This window comes from Myodes glareolus, chromosome 20, assembly GCF_982192425.1.
Source record: "Myodes glareolus chromosome 20, mMyoGla1.1, whole genome shotgun sequence".
Lineage (NCBI taxonomy): Eukaryota > Metazoa > Chordata > Mammalia > Rodentia > Cricetidae > Myodes > Myodes glareolus.
In genome coordinates this window covers 10,938,297-10,961,857 of record NC_142045.1, presented here as the reverse complement: position 1 = coordinate 10,961,857, position 23,561 = coordinate 10,938,297, and the positions used below count along the sequence as shown (strand labels likewise).

The 23,561-nt window shown below is 44.8% G+C and overlaps 1 protein-coding gene across 3 annotated transcripts in view; it reads right to left on the bottom strand.

Annotated features, from left to right (window-relative positions):
• The window catches only part of Rapgef2 (Rap guanine nucleotide exchange factor 2), a 218,509-nt gene that overhangs the window by 145,020 nt on the left and 49,928 nt on the right, over positions 1-23,561 (bottom strand). For all 3 annotated transcript variants that reach the window (XM_048424899.3, XM_048424901.3, XM_048424900.3), the window contains exons 2-3: positions 5,569-5,639; positions 3,041-3,097 (exon numbers count right to left, since the gene is read on the bottom strand). In XM_048424899.3, coding sequence (XP_048280856.1) covers positions 3,041-3,097; positions 5,569-5,639 — 128 coding nt within the window. The remainder of the gene's footprint in view (positions 1-3,040; positions 3,098-5,568; positions 5,640-23,561) is intronic.

Below are 23,561 nucleotides of genomic sequence, written 5' to 3'. Positions count from 1 at the left end.
CTATGCTCGGTAGGGGTGCACACATTCTCAGGAGGGATGCGAGAGCCCTCAGAAGGGGTACCCACGCCCTCAGTAGAGGTGCATGCACCCTGAGTAGACATGCTGGTCAAAAAACTACGTCCATCTATTGCACTCTGAAGAAATGACATTGCTGTTTCCATTCTGTAGACGAGGAAGATGTAATATAGTGTTAGATCAAAAGAATACCATATTTACCTGGTGAAATTACTACAGCTATAGCACACAGACATAGTAAGGGAAATGGCTAGTCATCCCTTGCTCATAAAAGCAAAGTCTGGTCAGGCAGTGGTAGTGCACGCCTTTAATCCCAGAACTCAGGAGGGAGAGGTCAGCTCTGTGAGGCTGAGGTCAGCCTGGTCTACAGAGCTAGTTCCAGGACAGAGAAACCCTGTCTCGAAAAAACAAAAAACAAAAAACAAAAAAAAAAAAAAAAAAGAAAGAGTCTGAAAGTTATCGATATTCTATTACACTAGTCTTCAGACCAAGCTTCAGGAAGAACAGGACCAGTCACTTCGCTCCAAGGTCCTCAGAGCAGCTCCCCAAAAGAGGGTATTATTAAGGTATCATGGATTTACATAAACTACAAACACAGTTGTTCTTTAGGTTTCAAAACACACTTACACAAACTGGTAAGAGCGGATGCGTGCCTGCTGCAGGACCACAGAAGAAAATACCTCATCTACATTTTGTAAGAACATCAGCAAAATACCAACAGCCTAGCTATGTGGATCTGCGGTTCGTCTCGATGAATTTTTATTCTTATGAAATCAGGATTTACAGAGTCTACATCCAGACTTTTCACTGCGCGCTGCCACTGGCACCTAATTCTAAACAGACATACGTGAGCGACTGGAAAAACCACGTCAAACACACTCCATTCACGACAACTAGGACATGAATTGGGCATTGTCGACTGGTGTTAAAAACTAACACCCAGGACGTGTAAAGGCACTGACACGCCTGTAATAAAAAGGGTAACAACTGATCACTGTTAGTGAACTACGGTTGTGCAGGCAGGAGTGCTGGTGGGTTCCATCAGAACATCAGACCCCGGGAGGATGGCGACAGGTGCTGACTAAGTGTTCACCATCGTATACAATATCATTTTTAGGATAAAAGGGGCAAACGATATTGGCGACGGAGGCAAGAGGGGAAAAGCTGCAAAACCCCAAGATCTGGGCTCAACTTCTAATCCTACTCCAAGTGACAGAAGCTGGATGAATGCCTGGTCTTCCTGAAGTTCCATTCCTGAATGGAGAACGGGTGACCCAAGACACATCTCCAGACCGTAAAGGAATCAATGCCCATCAGGCTATTACTAGGGCATGATGAACTGCCTGTTACACATCTGCCACGAGACCACTGGCCAATCACGTGTCTGAGGGGGAAGGACAAACTGACAGAAAGCTAGTGCCGCCCCTCGTGGAACCGCTTCAGTGTATTTAGCAGCGTTCACAGGGGTTTCCACCCGGGCGTTTGCACACCTACTCCATGGGTTCGAAAAGGAGGCAAGGGCTGCAGTTCCTCCCGCCTCAGTTTCTCCAGAACTCCATTAAAAGCATTCTTCTTCCTGGGGTCAGTTCTCGCTGTCGGTCAATCCTTGGTTAACTACCACACACGCTTTGCCACTGGACTATTTACAACAGCTGGGTGAATAGCAATCAGCTTCACATGTGACAGCCTAGGAATTCCGCCGACTCCCACCTGCCAGCTTCTCCGAACCCTAACCCTGCCGATGCGTCTAGGCTCCTCCTCCTTCACATTCCCGCGGCTGGCTCCTCGGCTATTTCCCTTCGCATCCATTCACCCTGACAGAACCTGCTTGCTCCCATGCACCCATGCGTATTGCCTTTGCGGGTACATGAAGGGCTGGGGGCATTTGGACAAACTTGCTTTTTTGCCTGAAAACCAGCCACCAAGCTATATATTAAACAAGACCTACAGGGGCTAAGAGAGAGAGAGAGCTCAGGAGCTGGGGGCACCTATTTCACACAGAGACCTCAGGCTTTGCTTTCCAGCACCCACACAGTGGCTCACAACTGCCACAGCATCCCAGTGTCGAGTGAGGCCTTCCAGCTGCACCCCTAAACTGCCTGTCTGTTTCACCTGCATCTCTGACATGCTGTTTATAATGCCCCTCTAAGATTTCTGTAGATTATGGAATAAAACCTGAGACCGAGCTCGTTCAAAGGGCTCCAATATCTCTCAGGATTCCTCTCTCTTCCTCAACCATCTTGACGCTCCCAAGTATCCCAATCACACCATTTTTCCTGTTACTCCATTTCTTCCTCCCTCTATAGATGATAAATTCCTTCAGAGAGCAGCTGTCTTTTTTCTCTTTCAGCAAGTACAACCTACCCATAATATCCCTGAAAAGGAATAACTATTTTAGTAAGTGCCATGAAAACCAGGATGAGGCCAGTGCAGTGATCATCGTAGTAAATATTATCCACTGGTGCACACAGCAGAGCATCTCACATACTCAGAGTCCCAGCACTGGTTTCCTCTGGATTTATCGCATTCTTTAAAAGTCAGTTGTTAGTTTTTAAGAGACACATCCCACATCTTTAAAGCAGTATTAGTACAATTTTAAGATTAAACTTTACCTAAGACGTAGAAGCTCATTTTGCTGTTCCTAGACTGAGCTTCGTGCCTTGGGCTACTGGCGGCTCACCTTCTGTGGCTGTGGGAAGGTCTGCTTGTTGTTTGTTATGCCCAGATGATTGTGAGCTACTTCGTATTTCACAACAAGAACAGAGAATACGTGACAACCCAAAGTCACATCTCTACCATAGGAAAGTACCATAGGTAAAAATACAGATGTGAATTGGCCATTTTAAAATTGCAAACAGTTCAAACATCTCAGACTTCTACACCATGGGAAGTAAGTTAACCTCCCCCAAGCCCCGTCCTCCCGAAAGGCCAGGTTAACTTAACTGAGCCAGCTGCTAGCCCTCGGTGATAGCTGAAGGAGCTGGCCACTGCATCATACAACATACAACCAGAAAGGAATACCTACTAGTATAAAACTTCGTTTGCTTCATGTCTTTCGTATCTCACGGTTTCACACATTAACCTGTAAAAGAGAACAACAGTGAGTTCAACATTCGCCATTAGAAGAACACGGCTAAGATACTTGAATGAGCCATGGGGTGACATTTCAAGTTTATGACTTCATATGCTCATAGGCTTATCTAAATTACTTATCTTCAACTGGATGTTGATGGCGCTAGAGTTACAACTCAATCAAATGAATTAAAATCTGCCCCACCTGTGTGCTAGAACGCGAAGCCTCTAATAGAAGCCAGGCTTCACCGCGTGGACTTTACGGAGAGGTTGAAGAGGCAGGCAGAGTGTGTGCCCCGGGGTAAACACACTCAAAGAGAAGCAGGTACCCAAAAGTCAGAAAGGAAACCCTATTCATTTAAAAGGTGGTAACACCACGCGGAGCTCAACACTAACGGCCACTGAGGAGGACAGAATCTCAACCCAATGTAGGCTTTTACTGGCTCAGTATTTTAGGATGAAGGAGCAAATGGAGACTTAAGAACTGAAAGGTTTGTTATCTCAGCTGATACAGCCCTGATGGAAAAAAAAATGTGAAAATATGAATAATGTTTAAATATTCAAAATTATCTCAAAAGCAGCAGCATCGAGAAGCATCTTATTATATGAATACCAATCAATTTTTCCAAAATACACCGGGGTGTATTTTGTGACGGTTTCGTCTCATGAAAAGCTGCCGCAGCACGACAGCCTAGCAGCACCTTCATCCTGGACAGGCGCTCTTCCCCGACCAGGGAACACTGAGCTTCCGTTTGCTGGCCCAATAAAAACTCTGGGATGCTCACTCACCTTGTTCTTCCTTCCACTCCCCATCTAGGGATTCAGTTTGACACGTTTACAGCCATCTTGAATCGAAATGGTTATGACTGTCTCTAAGTAACCCTGGCTGCTCTGCTTAGCCAGATGCAGTATCTCAACGTACTTCAAACATTCAAAACCACTTGGGTGGGCTACGGAATTGCACAACACTGATCCAGATGCCATCAGAGTCAGCTACGTGACAGAGAGCTGGGTGTTAGCTTAAGGAAAATCATGTCCAGTCTAACTGGAATGAAGTCATTTTTGTCCCAAATGCTCTGTGAGTCCCCTACTTCTGACCTAATTCTCCCAGGCCCACATGGCCTGCTGCCGCCAGGACTACAGTTCTATCAGGGACGTCATTCTTCCTTGGAACTAGATCTCCTGAAGCCACTTAATTCAGTGGTTTACACGAACCTCACTTCTGCTGTGTAATTCGGCTATGATCCTGCTCTAAAGATACACTCAGTCTTGCTGTTGGCTGTGACTGAGACGGCTCAGCACACGCAGAAACAGCTGGACATGTGAAGGGCTCGTCCCTGCAACGCTGCCAACAGACAATCTACACGAAGCTTAGAATATTTCTTAAGGATGGACTCAGCTATACTCTAGAATTAATTAGGCATGTCCACCTAAACATCACCCCGGAAATGGCAAAGAGTAGGTAATTCTAAAGCTGGCTGTTGGGTCTGTGGACTGGTTTGTGGTCTGTTTTGCATTATTCATACCTCTGAATTTTTTCCTTAGGAAGATTGGCATCACAAAATGTCAAATGAAAGTCATACAATTTAGAAACTGCTACGACTCGTTACAATTTCAGCCATCTCCAAAATCCCCAGCTTTGCCCTTCCTAATAAAAACTGTCTGGGTTTTTATACACTTAATCTACAACTGAGTTTAATTTAAATGATTTTCATTAAAAAATTAATTTCAGAAACACTCAACCCTCTTGATACTTTTTTTCAATTAACAGACAAATATGAAACTGACATGCTCACAAATTAATTAGTGCTTAAAGGGTATTCCTTTCATAATTAAAAATGGTTGGCATCACAACTAGACAGAACAGAAAGAAGTAAGACCTCATTACATCTTGGCATCTACCTTCTGGGGGTCCTTTATTTCCTACTGCAGTGAAGACCACGCCACTTCTGTTTTATGAAATTTGAGTAACTACAAATGAAGCTAGTGCATTGCACAGCAGAAGCGGGAAGACATTTACAAGAGCACACTGCTCTGGAACCAGTGTGATAAACACTGTACCGGCCACAGGGGGGTAAGCATATCCTACAGAGACCTAGACGTGCTAGAGCAAGGAGCCTAATCACTAGTTGAATATTTTAAAACACGTCTGAGTGATAAGCTCTCCACAGACATACACATGTACCTAAAAAACAGGAATAGCAAACAACGCCCCCTTAAGTGTTTGTACCAACTGAAGCTTATTACTGTTGGGAAGCAGAGGCAGACTCTGAGTGGAAGTGCAAGAACCTTACTATACAGAAATATTAAAATGTATACGAATCCAACTGAATTCAACCTTGCAGAACATATCAAAGCAAGTGCAGGGGTTACACCAAGCAGAATATCCATGTGCTAAACATTCCTTAAGCTCAAATCTTATTAACAGAAGGACACAGAGACACACTTCATCACTATTAAATTATTAAAATCGATACACACCTTAGCTGGTGCTCCCTCAGGTTTGATAAGGCTTCCATCCCGTGTAAATAGGAGTACACTATTTCCAGGTCCTGTTACAAAGAAAAGAATAGAATTATTAGGCTTGTCAGGAAACAAAGTTTTTCTAAAATAACATGTTAAAAATTAAACTGTACTTTTTAAAAATGTTTTTTCTTAGATATTAAAAATTAACATTTTCAAAGGAAAACTAGAACTGCAAAGGCTCTCTTTTACGACTGCCTTCAGAACACGCACAAAAGCTTTCGAATAATAAACTTACTTAAACTCATCACCTCAAACGCTTCACCAGCAGTTCTCTGTTACATACTTTCTGCTACTTACATCAAAATAGCAAACACAGTATTTTCATTTCAAATCATGGATAATTACCAATAGGATGATTATTCAAATTATTTTCTCAATATTAATGCATGTTATTTTATAATCACTTAATAATCAAGTATAAATTTAACTTTCCATACTTAAAAAAGTGTCTTACGTTTAGTTTTAAAGTTACAATAAAAAAGATTCAAAGTCATTCATAAAAGTTGAAAATAGGCCAGGTGGTGAAGTTCAAAACAGGCCTTGCAGTAGTGGCGCAGAGGCAGGCGGGTCTCTGTGAGTTCAAGGCCAGCCTAGTCTATAGAACAATTTCCAGGACAGTCTCCAAAGCTACACAGAGAAACCCTGTCTTGGAGGGAAAAAAAAGTTGAAGATAGGTAAAGATGCGCAGTCCTGTTTCTAGCCATAAAGGAACTGACATTACAGGATTCCAGTGAACACCGAGGGTACAGAGAGGATGGGAGTAAGGATGAATGAGAATTTCTCCCCTAAATCTGTCCAAATGTGGCATAAAGGGATTGCAAGGCGTTTGTAAATGAACAAGTGACAACCCCTCAGTCCCGCTGCTGACCCTTCTCAGGTGAACAAGACACCGACGGACCGACCGGTAAGCAGTGCAAACACCATCACTTTTCCCCACTGAGTCACCTATGCAACTCTGGCTATGCCTGATGACCTGAACTGCTTTGGTCAAGGAAAACACACAAAACTACCCGCCTGCATGACCGAGCAGGAAGTTCACACTGAGGGCCCAAAAAACATATTAGAAAGAAACAAGACTTTTAGATCATGCCTAGGAAAGACAAACCTGAAAGACACCTAACAGAAGAAAGAACAGGGACCTCAGAGACAGAAGCAAAGAAGGCGACCGGAGAGTATTGCCAGAGCACAGGCCTAGGCAGCAACAGGACTCCTTCACCTAAACGCGGTAAAACCAGTATAAAACGTCAGTTCACGGCCCAAACGCCACTGTGTTAATCAGTTTCATGACACCACAGCTGTTCCAGGGTCATACGTACCATGTACGCTTGCATAATATACATGGACTTTAAAAGTTTGAGTGCCCGTGTATGAGACATATGTATAGAGTATCTAACCTACGAATAATTACCACCAGTATTTATTTGAGGCAATATGCATAACCTATAAATAGAGAACCACGGGACATAGTCCTGTGACATAGAGAATGTGCTGACAGTTGTCACTGAGGTCGTGACACAAAACAGAGGCTACAGGAAGGAAGTGATGGACCGAAGGCTTTACACTACTCACGACTGGCATTAGTTCTTAAAGCAGAATTTCCCTCTAAACGTACAGAACTGCACAAATTAAATACCATAGCTAATCACCATGTTTGTGGGGGGAAGTTTAAAATGGACACCACTCAAGCAATACACAACCATAAAATTCTGTATAACAGCTTCATGTACTTCTGGGGGTTTTTTGGTTCTGTTTTGTTTTTAGCTGTATGTGTTGTATTTTATGTGCATGGGTGTTCTGCCTGCGTGTATTTATGTAGACTATAATCACGCAGTGTCCAGAGTGGCCGGAGGTGGGAGGTGATAACTTATGAATGGTTTGAGACACCTCGTGGGTGTTAGGAATCGAACCCAGGCCCTCTGCAAGGACAGCCAGTGCTCTTACCTGCCGAGCCATCTCTCTAGCTGTCTCGTGTATTTTTCAGACCACAAACCTTTAATCAATTCAACCCGCACATCTAGTTTCTTCTATGACTCTTAGAGCAAGCTGTTTCAAAATAAATGTATTTAAAGGGTCTGTGCTCAGGAGCTTATAAGACGGCAGAGTAATTCCGCATTCTTCTACACAGACAGTGATGCGGTCGAGCTTTAACTAGATTCCTTAACAAGTAGTTTCTCTGTGAACCTGAAGTTCCTAACTGTGCGGAAGAAATTTGTGCTTCCCTAGCTGCCAACTAGCAGGCAATGTGTCCTGGAACCCTAAACACGCAGCTTGATGCACAGCAGGAAACCGTAGCTCTTTGACCCAACAGAAAACAAACAAAAAAAAAAAAAAACATGGTTACAGGTGAGCTAGAGAATACAAATCAAAGGAAGGGGCAATCTGGGTTGGAGCTGTCTCAAGTGTCCCATTTACCAATTACAGACTGCAACTGAGATAACTGAGGGTCGAGGACTGTCCGTGGTCTCCCTGCACATCCACAGTCCAAGCCAACCTCTCAATGGTCTGAGGCTTCCAGCAGGATAAAAAGGAAACTCAAACTGCCCTAGAAAGAAAGCTGTTTGGGTGGAAGGTCTGCCGATCTGCCACCCTAACTGATTCTCACAGAGTTCTCACCGTTTACTTCCTCTTGGCTGACAGCCTTTGCTAAAATCCAGTAGATACTAGTTGACCAGGGCTTCCTCTCCAGAACTCGCCAGGAAGAACAGAGAAAGAAGCAGGTAGAATAGATGAGGAACTGAGCATCCCAGTTCCTCACAGCAGCAGGAACCTACAGCCAACAATAGCACGAGCCTGCAGCCAGCAGTAGAAGCCTGCAGCCAGGAACAGTAGAAGCCTGCAGCCAGGAACAGTAGGAGCCTGCAGCCAGGAACAGTAGGAGCCTGCAGCCAGCAATTGCAGAAGCCTGCAGGTAGCAGTAAGAACCTGCAGCCAGGAACAAGTAGGAGCTTGCAGCCAGCAGCAGGAACTTGCAGCCAGCAATAGCACGAGCCTGCAGTTAGCAGTAGGAGCCTGCAGCCAGCAGTAGGAACCTGCAGAAAGCAACAGTACGAGCCTGCAACTAACAGTAGAAGCTGACAGCCTGTAACAGCAGGAATCTGCAGTCAGCAATAGCATGAGCCTGCAGCTAACAGTAGAAGCCTGCAGCCAGCAACAGTAGAAGCCGACAGCCTGTAGCAGTAGGAATCTGCAGCCAGCAGGTGGAGCCTGCAGCCAGTAACAGGAGGCTGCAGTCTGCAGTGGAACCCACATCAGCAGCTGGAGCCTGCAGCCAGCACAGGAGCATGCCTGCAGCATTCCACGGTAAGACTTTAGCCAACGCACAGAAGAGAACGGGTGGACTTCTGGAAAGTATACTCTTGGGTTATGTTCATTTTCTCCACTTAGAGTCAGCGGGTGAAGTTCTACTTCAACAAACTTTGTAGAAAACAAAATGCAGAGGCACTAAATCACTTAAAGCACTCCAAGATACCATTTCTCGGGAAATTGATGTGCCACCTGAGACACTGCTGACCTCCAGGACTGTACTTCCTAAGAAAAAATCCACAAGACCGTCACTAAAGACCCTTTTAAAGACATAAGCTATTTTTCCCAAAATGCTCTGGCCTCTGAGCATAAACAGGAACATGCTGCTGTAACCAGGAAGCAAACCTTTTTTTTTTTAGAACAATAAGCCTTTCCTTCGACCCTATGAAGGACATCCGTTTAGCAAAAATAGACACCATTTCAAAGGAGATTAAAGTCCTAAAACCACTGCAACCAAGCAGACAATGAGATTGACAGGCCAATTGGGATGAAGTTTTCCCATGACAAACAAAGTTCCTTTTTTAAAGACAAAGGCATCCTTAAAAGCTTTGGTTCAATGCCTGCAAGCACAGGGCATCCCCACAGGAACAGAGGCAAGAGTCTCCACGCCCAGGGGTCTGCACTCACTGTTCCAGAGACTCATCTTAACACAACAGGCCAGCACAGCAAACGTCCAATTCACTTAAAGCTGGTCTCCAATGTAATCAATGCACACTAGCATCAAGACTGCAGCAACAGCACACAGCACAGTGTCACATGACCCTCGGAGCACTTAGGGAAGAGGAGCTCCTCCACCTCCTGCTCCTCCCTCCACCTCCTGCTCCTCCCTCCACCTCCTGCTCCTCCACCTCCTGCTCCCCACCTGCTCCTCCACCTCCTGCTCCTCCACCTCCTGCTCCTCCACCTCCTGCTCCTCCACCTCCTGCTCCTCCACCTCCTGCTCCTCCACCTCCTCCTGCTCCTCCACCTCCTGCTCCTCCACCTCCTGCTCCTCCACCTCCTGCTCCTCCACCTCCTGCTCCCCACCTCCTGCTCCCCACCTCCTGCTCCCCACCTCCTGCTCCTCCACCTCCTGCTCCTCCACCTCCTGCTCCTCCACCTCCTGCTCCTCCATCTCCTCCTGCTCCTCCACCTCCTGCTTCTCCACCTCCTGCTCCCCACCTCCTGCTCCTCCAGGGACTGGTGCGCGCTCTTAACCCCCTGGGCTACAAAAGAAAAATAATGATGACAGTTAAAATGAAGAAAATTATTTTACCTACATTACAAAGAAAAAATGTTTTTCCTATAAAAAGGGTTTAACTTTAACACATTTAGTAATGTATTAACCTATTTGTTGTGTGCTTTAAGGACCAACTCAAGGGAACGAAGGCCAAGATGGTGTAACACTTGGCAAACCTGTGCCAGTCTAGACCTAGTTGATGAATGTCTACCGACTTGGGCATAAGGAGAGGGAGAGGGGAGCATCCACTTGTTGAGACAGTGGTCACGGGCCAGAAATTATACTGATGGCAACATATTCTCCCTTGGGTATCTTTCGGACAAAAATGTAATTATCCTTCTGCGCAAATGCTCACGAGCAACGATTTAGAGAGCTATGTCTCCAGCATCATTCATTAGGAGCATAAAAGCTACACGTTCAAGGCCCCAGCTCACATCTGTAATCAAATGGAATAAGAAGGAACAACTCAAGCAGCGCAAATGCCTCTGTCTCCCAAGATGACAGCTCAGTTTCCAAGTTTTATTTACAAGATAGCTCTACTATTTCCACATTAAAATATATGATATCTCTACTATTTCCACACTAAAACATATGCAACAGTTCAGCTAAGAATGAAGAAACAGAAAGTCAGGTGGTGGTGGCGTGGGCCTCTAATACCAGCACTTGAAAAGCAGAGACAGGAGGATCTTTGAGTTCAAGGTCAGCCTGGTCCACAAAGAGAGTTCCAGGACAGGCTCTAAAGCTACACAGAGAAATATTGTCTCAAAAAAACCAAAAAGGAAAGAGGGAGGGAAGGAAGGAGGGAGAAAGAGAGAGAGGGGGAGGGAGGGAGGGAGGGAGGGAGAGAGGGAGAGAGAGGGAGAGAGGAGAGAGAATATAAATCATGAATCTTTGGGGTCAAACCAAGTCCTCCTTCTCCTTCCCCAGGAGTTTGTGACCCTGGAAAGTGACAGAGATCACATCTGTAGAGCAAAGTAATAAATGCACAGGACAGCCCATGTGGCCACAACTACACATAATTCCCTGGCAATGCAGGGCACACACAGTGTGTGCCTCAACAAAAGAGCGCGGTTCCTGAGTTTATCACCTAAGAGAGCAGCTGATGACACTCCCGATAGAAAATCCCAAGTACTTGTTAAACATGCACGTCCATCAGAACTTTTACAATATACTCTTTTTGTCGGCAACTATCTCTAGGCCTGAAACAGTCAAATGAAATATTTATAAAACTTACAAAGGGTCCCTAGAGTTTTCTACTTTTTATTTTGCTGTGTTGTTTTGGTTCGAGACAGGATCTCACTATGTAGCTCTGGCCTTGAATTTACAGAGATCCACCTGCTTCTGCCTCCTGAGTGCTGGGATTAAGGTGTGTGCCATTACACCTGGCTCAGAGTTTTCTGGGTTTGTTTTGTTTTGCTTTGAATTCAGGCTGCTGCTGTTGTATTTTGGTTCAGAACTAAACTCAGAGACCCATACACAATAAGTATGAACTCTACCACTGAGCTAAATTCCCTAATCCTAACACGGTTTTTTTATTATCAGGCTTAAAGTGAAATGTGACCAGCACACAGTTTACTGTAACCACAACCACTATAGCTCTGAATGACGAGGTCTGAAAGAGGAGAAGGGAATTCTTGACTTTTCAAAACAACCACCTAATTTCTCCTCCAATGTGGAGCAGCTAGGAGCATATTCCAGGCTGGCAGAGCTAAACAGCACACAGCGAGGCTGCCTGTCTGGCAGCTCAAGAGGGCCGCACAACACGACAAACGGAATTCGTTTCTGCTGCTGAGTATTGGGCTCTGGGGCCCACGGTCCAATTCTGGCATCAAAATACAAACTCTCACAAATCTTTCTTAAATCCTGCACGAATGCCATTAATTTATACTTGAACCCAGACTTTTACACATACACACACACCAAAATAAAAAACCTTTTAAAATATTTACATTTTAATCTTTTAGACGTTTAAAATACAAGTCACGAGCTCCACTGCAGACACGGAAACTGTCTGAGGACTCGGTCCCCTTTACCGCCATTCTCTGGTATTTCCTCATCTGAGGATGACATTGGAAATTCGGGGTGGTATACGGTTTCTTCTAAAATTCTCTTCTCTGAACAACGCGGTCTCAAGGCACCAGTGAGAAACTATTGCCCTGCGTGGTTCAGTCACAGCGGCCGCGCTCCACAGACGGCTACTCCCTCAACACCTTGCTGGCAGTATTTGCCAAATCGTGGCCCACAGAAGCTAGTACAATACTGCGCGCACGACGCCAGAGGTTCACAGACCACTGCGACACGGGAGTCAGACAGGAAGAGTCCAGAGCAGGCGCTGCAGCCGGGAAGCAACCCTGCTGTCTGGATGGGGTGAGGGTGCCTACACCAGGCAGTGTGTCTTCGTACTGTCTCCGTACAGCAGTCAAGCTCACTTCCAAGCCGGCCCACACCGGAAGAATTCCCCCCATTCATCTAGAACACCAGCAACCTCTTTCACTCTTTCCTTTCTATGCCGTGACTAGGGATCTTTGGGGCGAACCTAATAAAGTAGAAAACACAAGCTGCTTCTCCCCAGTGGAAAGTCCCCACTTACCCACAGACAACAATCTCCTTCCTGAGCCACGCTTTATGACATGGGACACAGCTACCCTGCCTTAGGCCTGCAGGGAGCTCTGTGCAGTCACTCTCAAGAGGTTGTATTTTATCTCCATCGGGGAACAGACACCCTTGTTCCTTCTTCAAAATTTGCCTAATCTCTGAGCTACCGGCTGACCGGTGAGCAAAGGAAATACAAAGAAAGAAGGGGGTGTCATCTCCACAGGGGTTCCATGTGTTCCCCTAGCAATCCTGAGAAGAAGACAGGAGAAATGGCCCTTCAGAATCTTCAGAGCATCAGAAAATGCCCCATAATGGGCTGGGACGATCCTCGAAATGGCCACATGGTGGCAGAATAGGCCAACAGCCCTCACTTGGGATGGCAAAAGTGGGGGGGGGGCTGTATAAAGGAGACGATAATGGCTCCTTTGTCATGCTTCTGATGGGGGAAACACTTCCACTGGGCCCCCTGTGTCTTAATTCCCAGCACCCCTGCTGGGTGATAAGAAGATGAAGTGTAGTAACCCGCCTCTCCACCTACGGAGCCAACACAGCCCAGAGCTATGAGAACGGAAGCACAGGTCACCAGCCTACCAGAGCCACCCAGGCGCTCCCGTCCTGACAGGAGCACAGGCCTAAAATTAAAAGGCAGCAAAGAAATCTACAGCACAGGATCTTCAATAAAATTCCTGAATAGCTATTTTAACTCTACATCATGTGAAAGCAAAATACTGTTTTTTCAAGGTTGCTAATTGACACGTAGAGGAGATCAACCCTCCAGGTGGCAGTTTCACGGGAAGCCCAGGGAAGCCTGTTAACTGTGCCGCTGGTCACCTGCCCAGGCCCTGCTGTGGCTCCTCTAAGGCTTACCTCGATCAAACCTTGGGTTTGGATGAGACTCAGGGAGTGAAGATCAATGTTCAGTTGGATATTTCCCACAGAAAAGGGCAACCTTTATATAATGTTTGTCTTTTCTTTCTTTTTTTAATGCAGGTTTAAAAGGAGTATCCAGGGCTAGAGAGATGGCCCCCGTGAGTAAGGCACTCTCCACAAAGGCCCCATGCCTGAGTTCATTCCCCAAGACCCCATAGAGACTGGAGAACCCACTCCCCAAAGTTGTCCTGTTATCCCACGTGCCTGAACCTACTCACTCAACAATAATGAAGTGTCTTTAAAGTCACCCTAACGCAACAATGACCTCCTTAACATGGAGAATAGAAACCTCAGAATTACAACAAAATTCACTCTTGACCCGATCTACCTGAAGCTGGTGTCAGGGACCTGAGAGCAGTCATGCATCTAGCAAGGAGGGGCAGAGACAGTGACAGTGTCACTCTCCAAGGCTGAAGAGGATTCAAGAGTTAAGTGATGCGGCTGTCTCAGAAACCACAGGCAGTTCTGTTCACTGAATGTGCACTGCTGTGCACATAGGGGATTCACGTGAGCAAGTTGCTTTTACTCATGAAGATTAAAATTTCTCTTCAGAAAAAAAAATCAACGATTTATATTTAACCAAAAACTCATCCCCTGGACAAACAAGAAGAGTGTTCAAATCAGTTTACAGTTCCTGCTGGTAGGAATCTGTGTTTCTCTTTAGCACCGTGCCTTGAACACCACAAACCCACAGCTTCCCAGAAACCTCAATCTCTCCTTGGTGAAGAAAACAAGCTTCATTTTAAAGTATTCAAATTCTAATGCTACGAGAATAAATTAACACACTAGTAAATCTAGCTGCATTCAACTGTACTCTCTCCATCATTATGGGTGACTGATGAACAATAATATTTTCGGTTAACATTTAAACAACTGAGTAAGTACCAACCTCCAAAAAGGTTAGTCCGCTATGCACACACAGACACACACACACACCACTGTAATAAACTGATTCCAGGACAACCTTAACTTTTGATTTTTAACAATCAACATAACAGCTGCCTCCAACAGTGAAAACATGTAGCTGGCTCCGTTCACAGTCTGCTCAGGCCCTTGGTTACACCTGTAAGACCTCACTGGGCTCAAGTGGGACACAGGGGTCACACATTCCGCCACTGGATTTCCATCTCTCCCCAAAAAATTATGTGGTCCACCCACTGTCCCTAGGACGCCACCTAACTCCAGAGGCTTACTCAACAGCCCTACCGTGGTGCCATGCAGAGAGGGGGTCTTAATGAAGGCAGAGCAGAGCAGGTCACCGAGGACGCGACTCAGCTCCTCACCGCCTCTCAGCAAATAAAAGTGTGTGCTCTCCGAAGAAAGCAGATTTTAAATATAGAAATCTTCACTGCTGCCATTTTTCTGGGACAAAAGACAAAAATAATTCAACATCTGTTTCTCCCATCTTGAGTGATTTGCAAGGTCTCAAGTACCAATAGTATTATTTATCCCCGAACATTTTATTTCTCAAGTGGATCTCGGAAAGAGGCTGTGGACTACAGAAACATTAGCCGCTGCTCCGTCTGGTCTCTTGCAGACTGACCCATTAAGCGAGCAGCAATGAGAGGGTACCAGAACCACACACAGAGATCTAGAGAGCAGGTGGGGGCAGATGGAGGAAATCACCGCTGGATCTTGGAGAACAGGAGACCTTTAAAAGAATCAGTTTTTTAACTAAGAACTCCCCTGACATAACTGATAAGCTGGTTTCTGAAGAATCCCTCCTTCACAGTCATGACTTTGTGCTTTGAAGCGCAAGTCTAACCCTTACCACAGTACTGGGACCAGCTATCCTCCACTCAGGGGATCCAATGTGCCCTTCTACATAACAGATCTCACCCCATTCACAAATAAACCCCTTCCGAATCCTAGCCTCCCCCTCCCCCACCTCTGAAGGTGACCATTACCAAGCATCTCCAGAAGTCAGCAGAGAGCCCTTGGAGCGGTGAGCCCCATCCTGGGGAGGCATCCACTGCAGAGAGGATGGCGCAGAGGGAGGAGAGGAGGAGGGAAGATGGCGCTGCTCCACAGGGCCTAGAATCCTCAAGCAGCAGAAGATGTGGGCTGCTCTGGAACCAGGGTTCTAAAGTGTGGCCGAGTTTGTTCAGCGGTCGCTGCTGGAACCTCGGGATCCACGCAGGAAGGAGGAAGTGGAAGACGGAAAATCTTTTCCTAGTAAAGAACAATTTCAAAGGAGACTAGGGCAGGTGTTCCAGATGTGGATCTAGGGGGAAATTTTTGCTGTAGTGCAGCAAACTGAGAAGACAGGACGACATGGCAAGATCCTCGAGAGGCTAAAATTGTATTCGGGTTTAAAAGCGCACCTTTACCTGGGGCTCATGAACTTCTTTCTGGTGTTGATGTTCCTACAATGCCCTCACCCGAGGTTATCACCAGGTAGCCCACAGTTTGTCTAAGAACACTAATGGCGGTTTTTACATTGGTATCCTGATTTCTGAGTGATGTCCAAAAGGTTACCAGTCTTGCTTAGTGAAATCCCCAAACTGTGATGTCTGTTCCCAGCCAGGCAACCCTACTGATGCAGGAGTAGACAGGCTGAGGAGATGCGAGAATATTCACCTCTTACTCTCTACATAACAGCTAGGGAGAAAGAGCATCCACGGTAGACTCTTGCCTCGAGAGATCTGGAGGCATCCTGTCCTTCTTTAACATGAGAAACGTGGAAACTAGAGGCAGGGTTCTGAGCTTTGGAACAGACTGTGTGGGGCGATGTTTCAGGAGGGGTGGGTAGTCAGACTGAGCAGCCAGCATGTACTCTACCACCCAGCCACTGCATTGTCCTTAACTCTGCTTGGTACTGCCTGTCCTTAAATGTCAATCTTGCTTGAGACCCCATCTCTTTAGATGTAAACTAGCGATAACAACAGGGTCTGAGTTAAGATTTGCAAAGTCCTTCAAGAATGCCCTGTTTCTAACGGCATGGTGCTTGTTTTTTGCTAATTTCTGGTATTTTACAGTAAAATACACTCGTGTGGCACTGTGAGATTGAAAAGCTTAGGAGGCAGACAGCTGAACAGAAAAGGGGGCCTAGAGATGAACCTACACATACATGACCAACTGACTTAATACAAGCATGTTCAAACCCCAAAGGGGGAGAAAGGAGACCGGCATTCGTGAACCATGCTAGGGAAAGTAATGTCCATGTCCACCAGCAGAAAAGCGGAAAGAGAGGCTGAGAATGGTAACAGGAGGCCTGTTTAGCATTTAGCATTTTAGATGCACCAAAATAACGGGGGTCGTGAAATTAGACCCGTCTAAAGAAAACAAGTCCAAACAAACCAAAGATTCTAAGACCTGAACACGACGCCATGGGTCTCCCCTACAAGCACAGGTCACAAAAACAACAGCAAAAAGAAAAAGGAAAAAAATGGGATAACATTAGATTAGAACCCAGCCAGCAAACAGAGAAAGCAGCCATTGCAGAATCAGAGACATCATTCACATCAGTGTTAGTATTCCAAATATTTAAGAAACTCAACTCAAAAGGAAAAGCGGGGGGGGGGGGGGCGGCAAGGAACCTGAATTTAAGACATTTCTTAAAAGATACACAATTGGTTGGTGCGTATTTAATGGACGTGTCTGGCATCACTGGTCATCAGAGAGCAAGTAGAAAATCACATAGCTGTCAGGGTCGCTGTCAGCAAAAAGTCAACCGCTAACAAGAGCTGGTGAAGAACAGGGAGGCTCTGTAGAAGGGGGGAGGAAGTAAGTTAGTACGGCCTATGGAAGGCAGTGTGAAGACCCAAAGCAGACCCAGCACTGTGCCTGCACACGAAGGAACTAAAGTTAGCAAGCTGAGGGGACGCTGCACCCCCTGCTCTCGGCCGCATTATCACAACAGCCAAGGCACAGAAGCCACCAAAAGCTCTCCTTCACTTTACTTAACAACTTCTTACTGAAGAAGTGGGATCAGACCCAGCATTCAGCACCAGGTCCTTATAGAAGTAAGGCAGTTTCCGATGTGTATTTTTATTGCATTATTTACATGGTTAGGAATCAAAAACTATGATACTGATATAATAATACTAATACGGTACTAATAAATTTGCACGGCCTTGCACATGAAACACGGCTCAGTAAAACCAGAGTGCACTGAACATGTGGGAGACCTTTACTTCCAGTGCCCTGTGCCTCAAAAGCACACTTGTCTGCAGGACCAAGAGCAAACGACACTCGAAGGAGAAAAGGGAACAGGAAAGAACGGGATTGGCTCTCCCTACTCCCTGGTCACCCACAATGATGTTCTAGTGCTGACTGTGTACAGTGCTGACCGCGTGTGTACTGACTGAGTGTGGTACTAAATGTGTACAGTACTGGGTCCCTCAAACACTGGTTGCCTGAGGTATTGAATGCATGTGAATTAAACGTGGACAGAAAGCACGTGTGGGCTTTTGAACACTGCAGCACATTCTTTTGGATATTTTCATTGGTAGCGATCCTTTTCCCTTCCTAGGGAAATCTGGCATTTGAAAATGCCCAACACTCATCCGGAACTTGGCTTCATGAGGAGCTGTGTATTTTAAATCCATGTAGCTCCCAAAACACCATACAATGATATAAAAAGATAACTCCACTTGGAACTGTGCAGCTCCACTAATGACTCCCAAAGCAGTTCTCAGTGTCTTGATCAATGGCATCAGGCTGTCTTAGATAGGGTCTCTATTGCCGTGAAGAGACACCATGACCACAGCAACTTATAAAGGAAAACATTTCATTGGGGTGGCTGGCTTACAGTTCAAAGGTTCAGTCCATTATCATCATGGTGGGACAAGGTGATGGCATGCAGGCAGACATGGTGCTGGAGAAGTAACTGAGAGTCCTACATCTTGCAGGAGACAAACAGGAAGTGGTCCAGATAACATACTGAAGGAAGCTTGAGCCCTCAAAGCCTGCCTCCAGGGTGACACACCTCCTCCAATAAAGCCACACCTCCTGCCAGAGTCACTCCCTTTGGGGACCATTTTCTTTCCAACCCCACACAGGGCTTTACAGACTTTGGGGCAACATGACAGATTTGAGGGGTGACACACATGCACAGTCTTAATTTTAAACTTCACTTCACAATAGGGGATCCAGTGAAAATTAATTAAATACACTACACTACTTGCATTGGTATGTCATCTATTATCTATTTAAATATAAAGCAAATACTGCTTCATTTCTTATTCTTCTGAAATGAGAGAACTATATCATATACCTTAATATACATGTAACTTCTATACATCCTCATTGGATTATGCCAGTGAAAATACTATCAAATATACACATTTTACTCCAAAACAACTATCATGGGAGTAAAAAATATAACAACCTGAAGTGCAAGAGGGGAAGTCAGCTGGGCCAGCAACTTTACAGGCCCCTTCCCCAAACACATAGGATGGTGCTGCGCTGTTAGTACTTTGTATAAAAATTAAATCTCTACAAATCAAAAAACACAAAAGTCCAGAATGAGTGATTTTTCCTCTTCTATCTCTTTAGAGTGTTTTGTCTGAAATGCACAGAGATTGCACATGAGATTACATAATAATGTTTTTAATGGACCGGTGCTATTCTCTGTACTTTTTCCAATTCTCCTATTAAACTGTAGCTGCCAGAATATTACCACACAAAGACAAAAATCACTGTTTGGCTATGATAATCTACTAGGAAAGAAGCAGGAAAAAAAAATAATACAATCGCAAGAGGAAGGAATGTGCAGCTGTGAAAGGAACACCAGCCTGACCACTTCTGCCCCTTCCACCTTTCCCTGGGTTTCTTCAGTGAAAATCCACACGGAATTTCCAAACACCAACAGACAGTCACACCCCTGCCACCCCTACTTTCTCAGGGCAGCCAAGTGTCCCAGCTGCTGCTCGAGCGCGCGTCGGGTCTTTTTAATCTCGTGCATTTCCTGCTGCATCTCTCATTCTTGGTGGCACAGACAGTTTCAAGATATCTTCTTTTCTATCGTATACAACAACAAAATAAGAAACCCAACATAGCATTCTGGGCTCTTTCCTCCCTCCCTGAGTATCCTCGAATTTTGTGTTACTAAATGTGTATTAGTGAACAAGCATTCACCACTGCCCTTCCCCAGCCTCAGGCTCTCCCAGAGCTCCTCCCCAGCCCCTAGTTCACCCAGACAGAACTAAGCCTCTGGGCCCTATCAGGGTCACTGCTCCTCCAATCTCCTTATTTACTTGTGCATCATACTTCGAGATTTTATGGAATTTTAACGTATATATGAAATATACTAGGACTAAGACAACATGGACACTATTTGGCAGTGATCCTGCCAGAACTATGGTTTGTATCTCTCTGCTTCCCAATGCCCTAGAAAAATGCATAAAAGTGCTGCATCCTATAACTTGGGCAGTTCCGAAGCAAACAATGAAACAGTGAAACTTTTGGTCTGGCTGAGCCCCCCAGGAGAACAGGGAAGCATTAAAGCTGTCCCAAGACAGAGATAGTACACACTGGGCCAGTGTTTATTATCTGCAAAACAAAAACAGTTTCCCTCTAGCAGCCTGAGCTTCCTGAACCTGGAGGCCACCAATTTGGCTAGACTAGTTGACTAGCAAGTTCCAGGTCTCCAGTTGTTTGTGCTCCATCCCTCTGGCACGCCTCCCCTCACCCAGAGTACAGCACCAGGTCTGACTTAGCACAGCGCTGGGGAGCCGACTCAAGACTCCATGCTTCCACGACAAGCAACTGACTAACCGTCACCTCAGCAACCCCTACTACACATTACGTACTTCAACTGCTTTTTCTCTTTTTTCATCTTTTGATTTTTTTTTCTTAAATTTTCCAAATTATCCACTGAGGGATGACTGATGTTCAATATCAACATGCTGCAACGAAAACACCTGCTTCTGTACTCAATTCAACATAAATTCTTCACGAATAATCTGATCAAAAACTTTCAGGCAGAGCTGGTATCCACCCAGAGGCTTCACCCCTCCTGTCTAGCTTTCCAGGTACTAGAAGGCACTACACACACTACCAGAAGACAGAGGTGATCATAAACATCACCAAGCTGCAATTCTGGGAGCCAGGCATGGTAGATGACCCCGGGGAAACAGCGCCTTCCAGACACAACAAGGTAGGTGCACAAATGAACTCAGAGACTAGGCAGCATTCCCAGGGCCTGGACAACTCCAAGCCAGAGGTCTCAGGAAGAGGAGGAGGACACGAAGTCCTATGCCCTAACCATAGCTTCGGGGGCACTTCTGTTGTCGTCGTTTTGCTTCAGGTTGGTATTTTTTTCTTTTGGGTGTTTTCTTTTGTTTGATTTTGGGTGATTTGTTTATTCATTTATCTTAATAAAAGAAGAAACGTAAGTTGGGTGTATAAGGGATGGGAGAATCTGGGTGCAGTCGGGAAAGGGGAAAGGACATGATCAAAATATACTTTACAAAGAAGTTTTTCAAAAGCAATAAATAAAAACCCTTTAGGCATTACCCCATAAATATGCATTGTTATTCTGTGTCAATTTTAACTAGAATGAATAAAACATTTAGAAAAAAGAGATAATTTGAACCTAGGATTACATAGAGATAAAATACATAGAAAGTTACCAGCAATCACATCAGTATGTTCTCTTGTGTTCAAAATCTAACAACTTTGTTACATCAGGGTGGGGAAATCAAACTAAGCACCAAGCGATGTATACAAATCCTTTATGTGATGCGCCATTATATTAAACAGAACCCTTTGCAATGAATTATCTCATTAGTAGCCAAAGACCTTGAGAACCAATATCAGTTCAAGAAAATGACTAAAAGTCAAATATCAAGATAATTATTCACAGCTGACTTTACACAACTGACATCATATTAAATAAATCTGCCCCACAGAACCTCCCCCCTCCCCCACAGAAAAGGGAAAAACTCCTTCAAGAAACAAGACAGCTCTTTATGTGAACTTTTCCAGTTTGCTGAATCAACTCCAACACTGAAGGTTTAAGCAGCAAGATACTAAGGCTTCTGTAGTCTTCTGTGTATGCGCAAGGCTTTAAACCAATGCAAGAACATCCAGCCGCACTGCACCGTAGCACATCCTGGACACACGCATGTTTACAGTCTGGTGTCCAGTACTATTCCTATGCTTTGATATACGTTTAGCTGTTTTTATAGGGATAACACAATCTAACAACCAGAATACTGTTTTCAAACCTATGCCTCAAGCCATTCTGTGAGCTATTTAATGTATCATATCCTGAGGTTCCATGCAAAGTCACTTATTTAGTTAAATTTTAAAAACCTACATAATACATACCATACACCTACTGGATTAGAGATATCTTCCGTAAGAACTCCTTGTGTGTGTAATTTACAGTCAATGGTCAGTAAAGAGAAAGATCTCAAGGACAGTTCTTTCTCTCCCTCTCTCTCCCCCCTCCCCATCTCTCTCTCCCTCCCTCTCTCTTTCTCTCTCTCTCTCTCTCTCTCTCTCTCTCTCTCTCTCTCGCTCGCTCGCACGCACCCCTCCCTCCACAATAAGCACGTTTGTTACTTGGTATCTGCTACAGGGAACTTTCCAAGCACATTATTCTCCTGCTTGCTTCCCACTTACAGCCTTTCCTACTTTGTATCATTCACAGTCAACCCCTCCCCTCCCCCTTAGCAAAGAGAAAGACAAAAAAAAATTGTGACACAAGTTACAATTTGCTGTTCCGACTACGACACAATCTTTAACAGCCACTTCCGCAGGGAACTAAGATGAAGGCCACGATCCGAAGCAGCAGTTTAGGAAGAAAGACAAGTTCAGCGGCGGCATATCGTTTTTAGAAAGGGCTGAAATCCTGCATGAACTACCGTATACTCTGAAAGAAGCTAAGCGACAAGTACGATGGCCTGAGATTAAGTTTCACACATCTCATCTGTGCCAGGACATCGTCCCCACAGCCCGTCCTTGTGTGATGTTGTTGGCTGTGTGTGTCCACTTGCTTTCCAGATTTTTAGATCCTCTTTCAGTTAAAGCCTTCCTGGCGGTATTTCAAACCACACACCCTCTAGCACATAGTAAGCCCACAAGTCAAATGTGCTGAATCGATGAATTAAATAACTAGACCTTCTAATTCACTGTAAGGGGTCTGTTTATGATTATCAACAAATTGCTAAAACAGATTAACGGAACACTAAGTTTTTTTAACATGCCCTAGTCTACCAAATTGATTTGATTTGCAAGTAGATATCACTTTTAAATCCTTTTATTTTTCTTATTGAAGTCTAAATTATTTTCCACAATAAAGCTTTTTAAAAATCAACTTAAATTTTGAATATTCTCCTGCATTTCCCTGGGGTTTACTTCTTTCTTGTTTGCTTTATGCCCTCGGCATCACTGGTTCCCTGTACGGTATCCACATGTAACCCGATTCTCCAGTGTTCACAACTCACACACACCTCTCACAGTAAAATATCACCAGGATCGTCTATCGCCATGTGAAAACCTAACAGAATGGGATTGGATCCCGGCCCCAAAAACTACAATTGGATAACTGTCATAATTTTAGAGAGTTGTAAAAAAAAGAATATACAAAATTTTAGAACAATTTGCATTTAAATACATAAATAAAATAGCTACTTATCTCAAACTCTCACTGATTTTAGGGGTACAATTACCCTATCATTATCTTTTCTGAAATAATATGATACAAAACAGGAAAAGTTTTAATTAGGATGAAGTCCTTCATACAGCCCAGCATGAGATGCAATGTCTATCAGAAACCATTTCTATTTGGAACAAATGCCTGGGAGGAAGAGAGGAGCGAGGAACAGACGGAAGACTGAGTGCACACTTAGGACTTCTCATCCCTACTGTCCATATATGAGAAAACATTGCAAGAGATAACAAAGTGGGCCAGAGAGGTGGCTCAGTGTCCATGTGTGCATGCATTTAC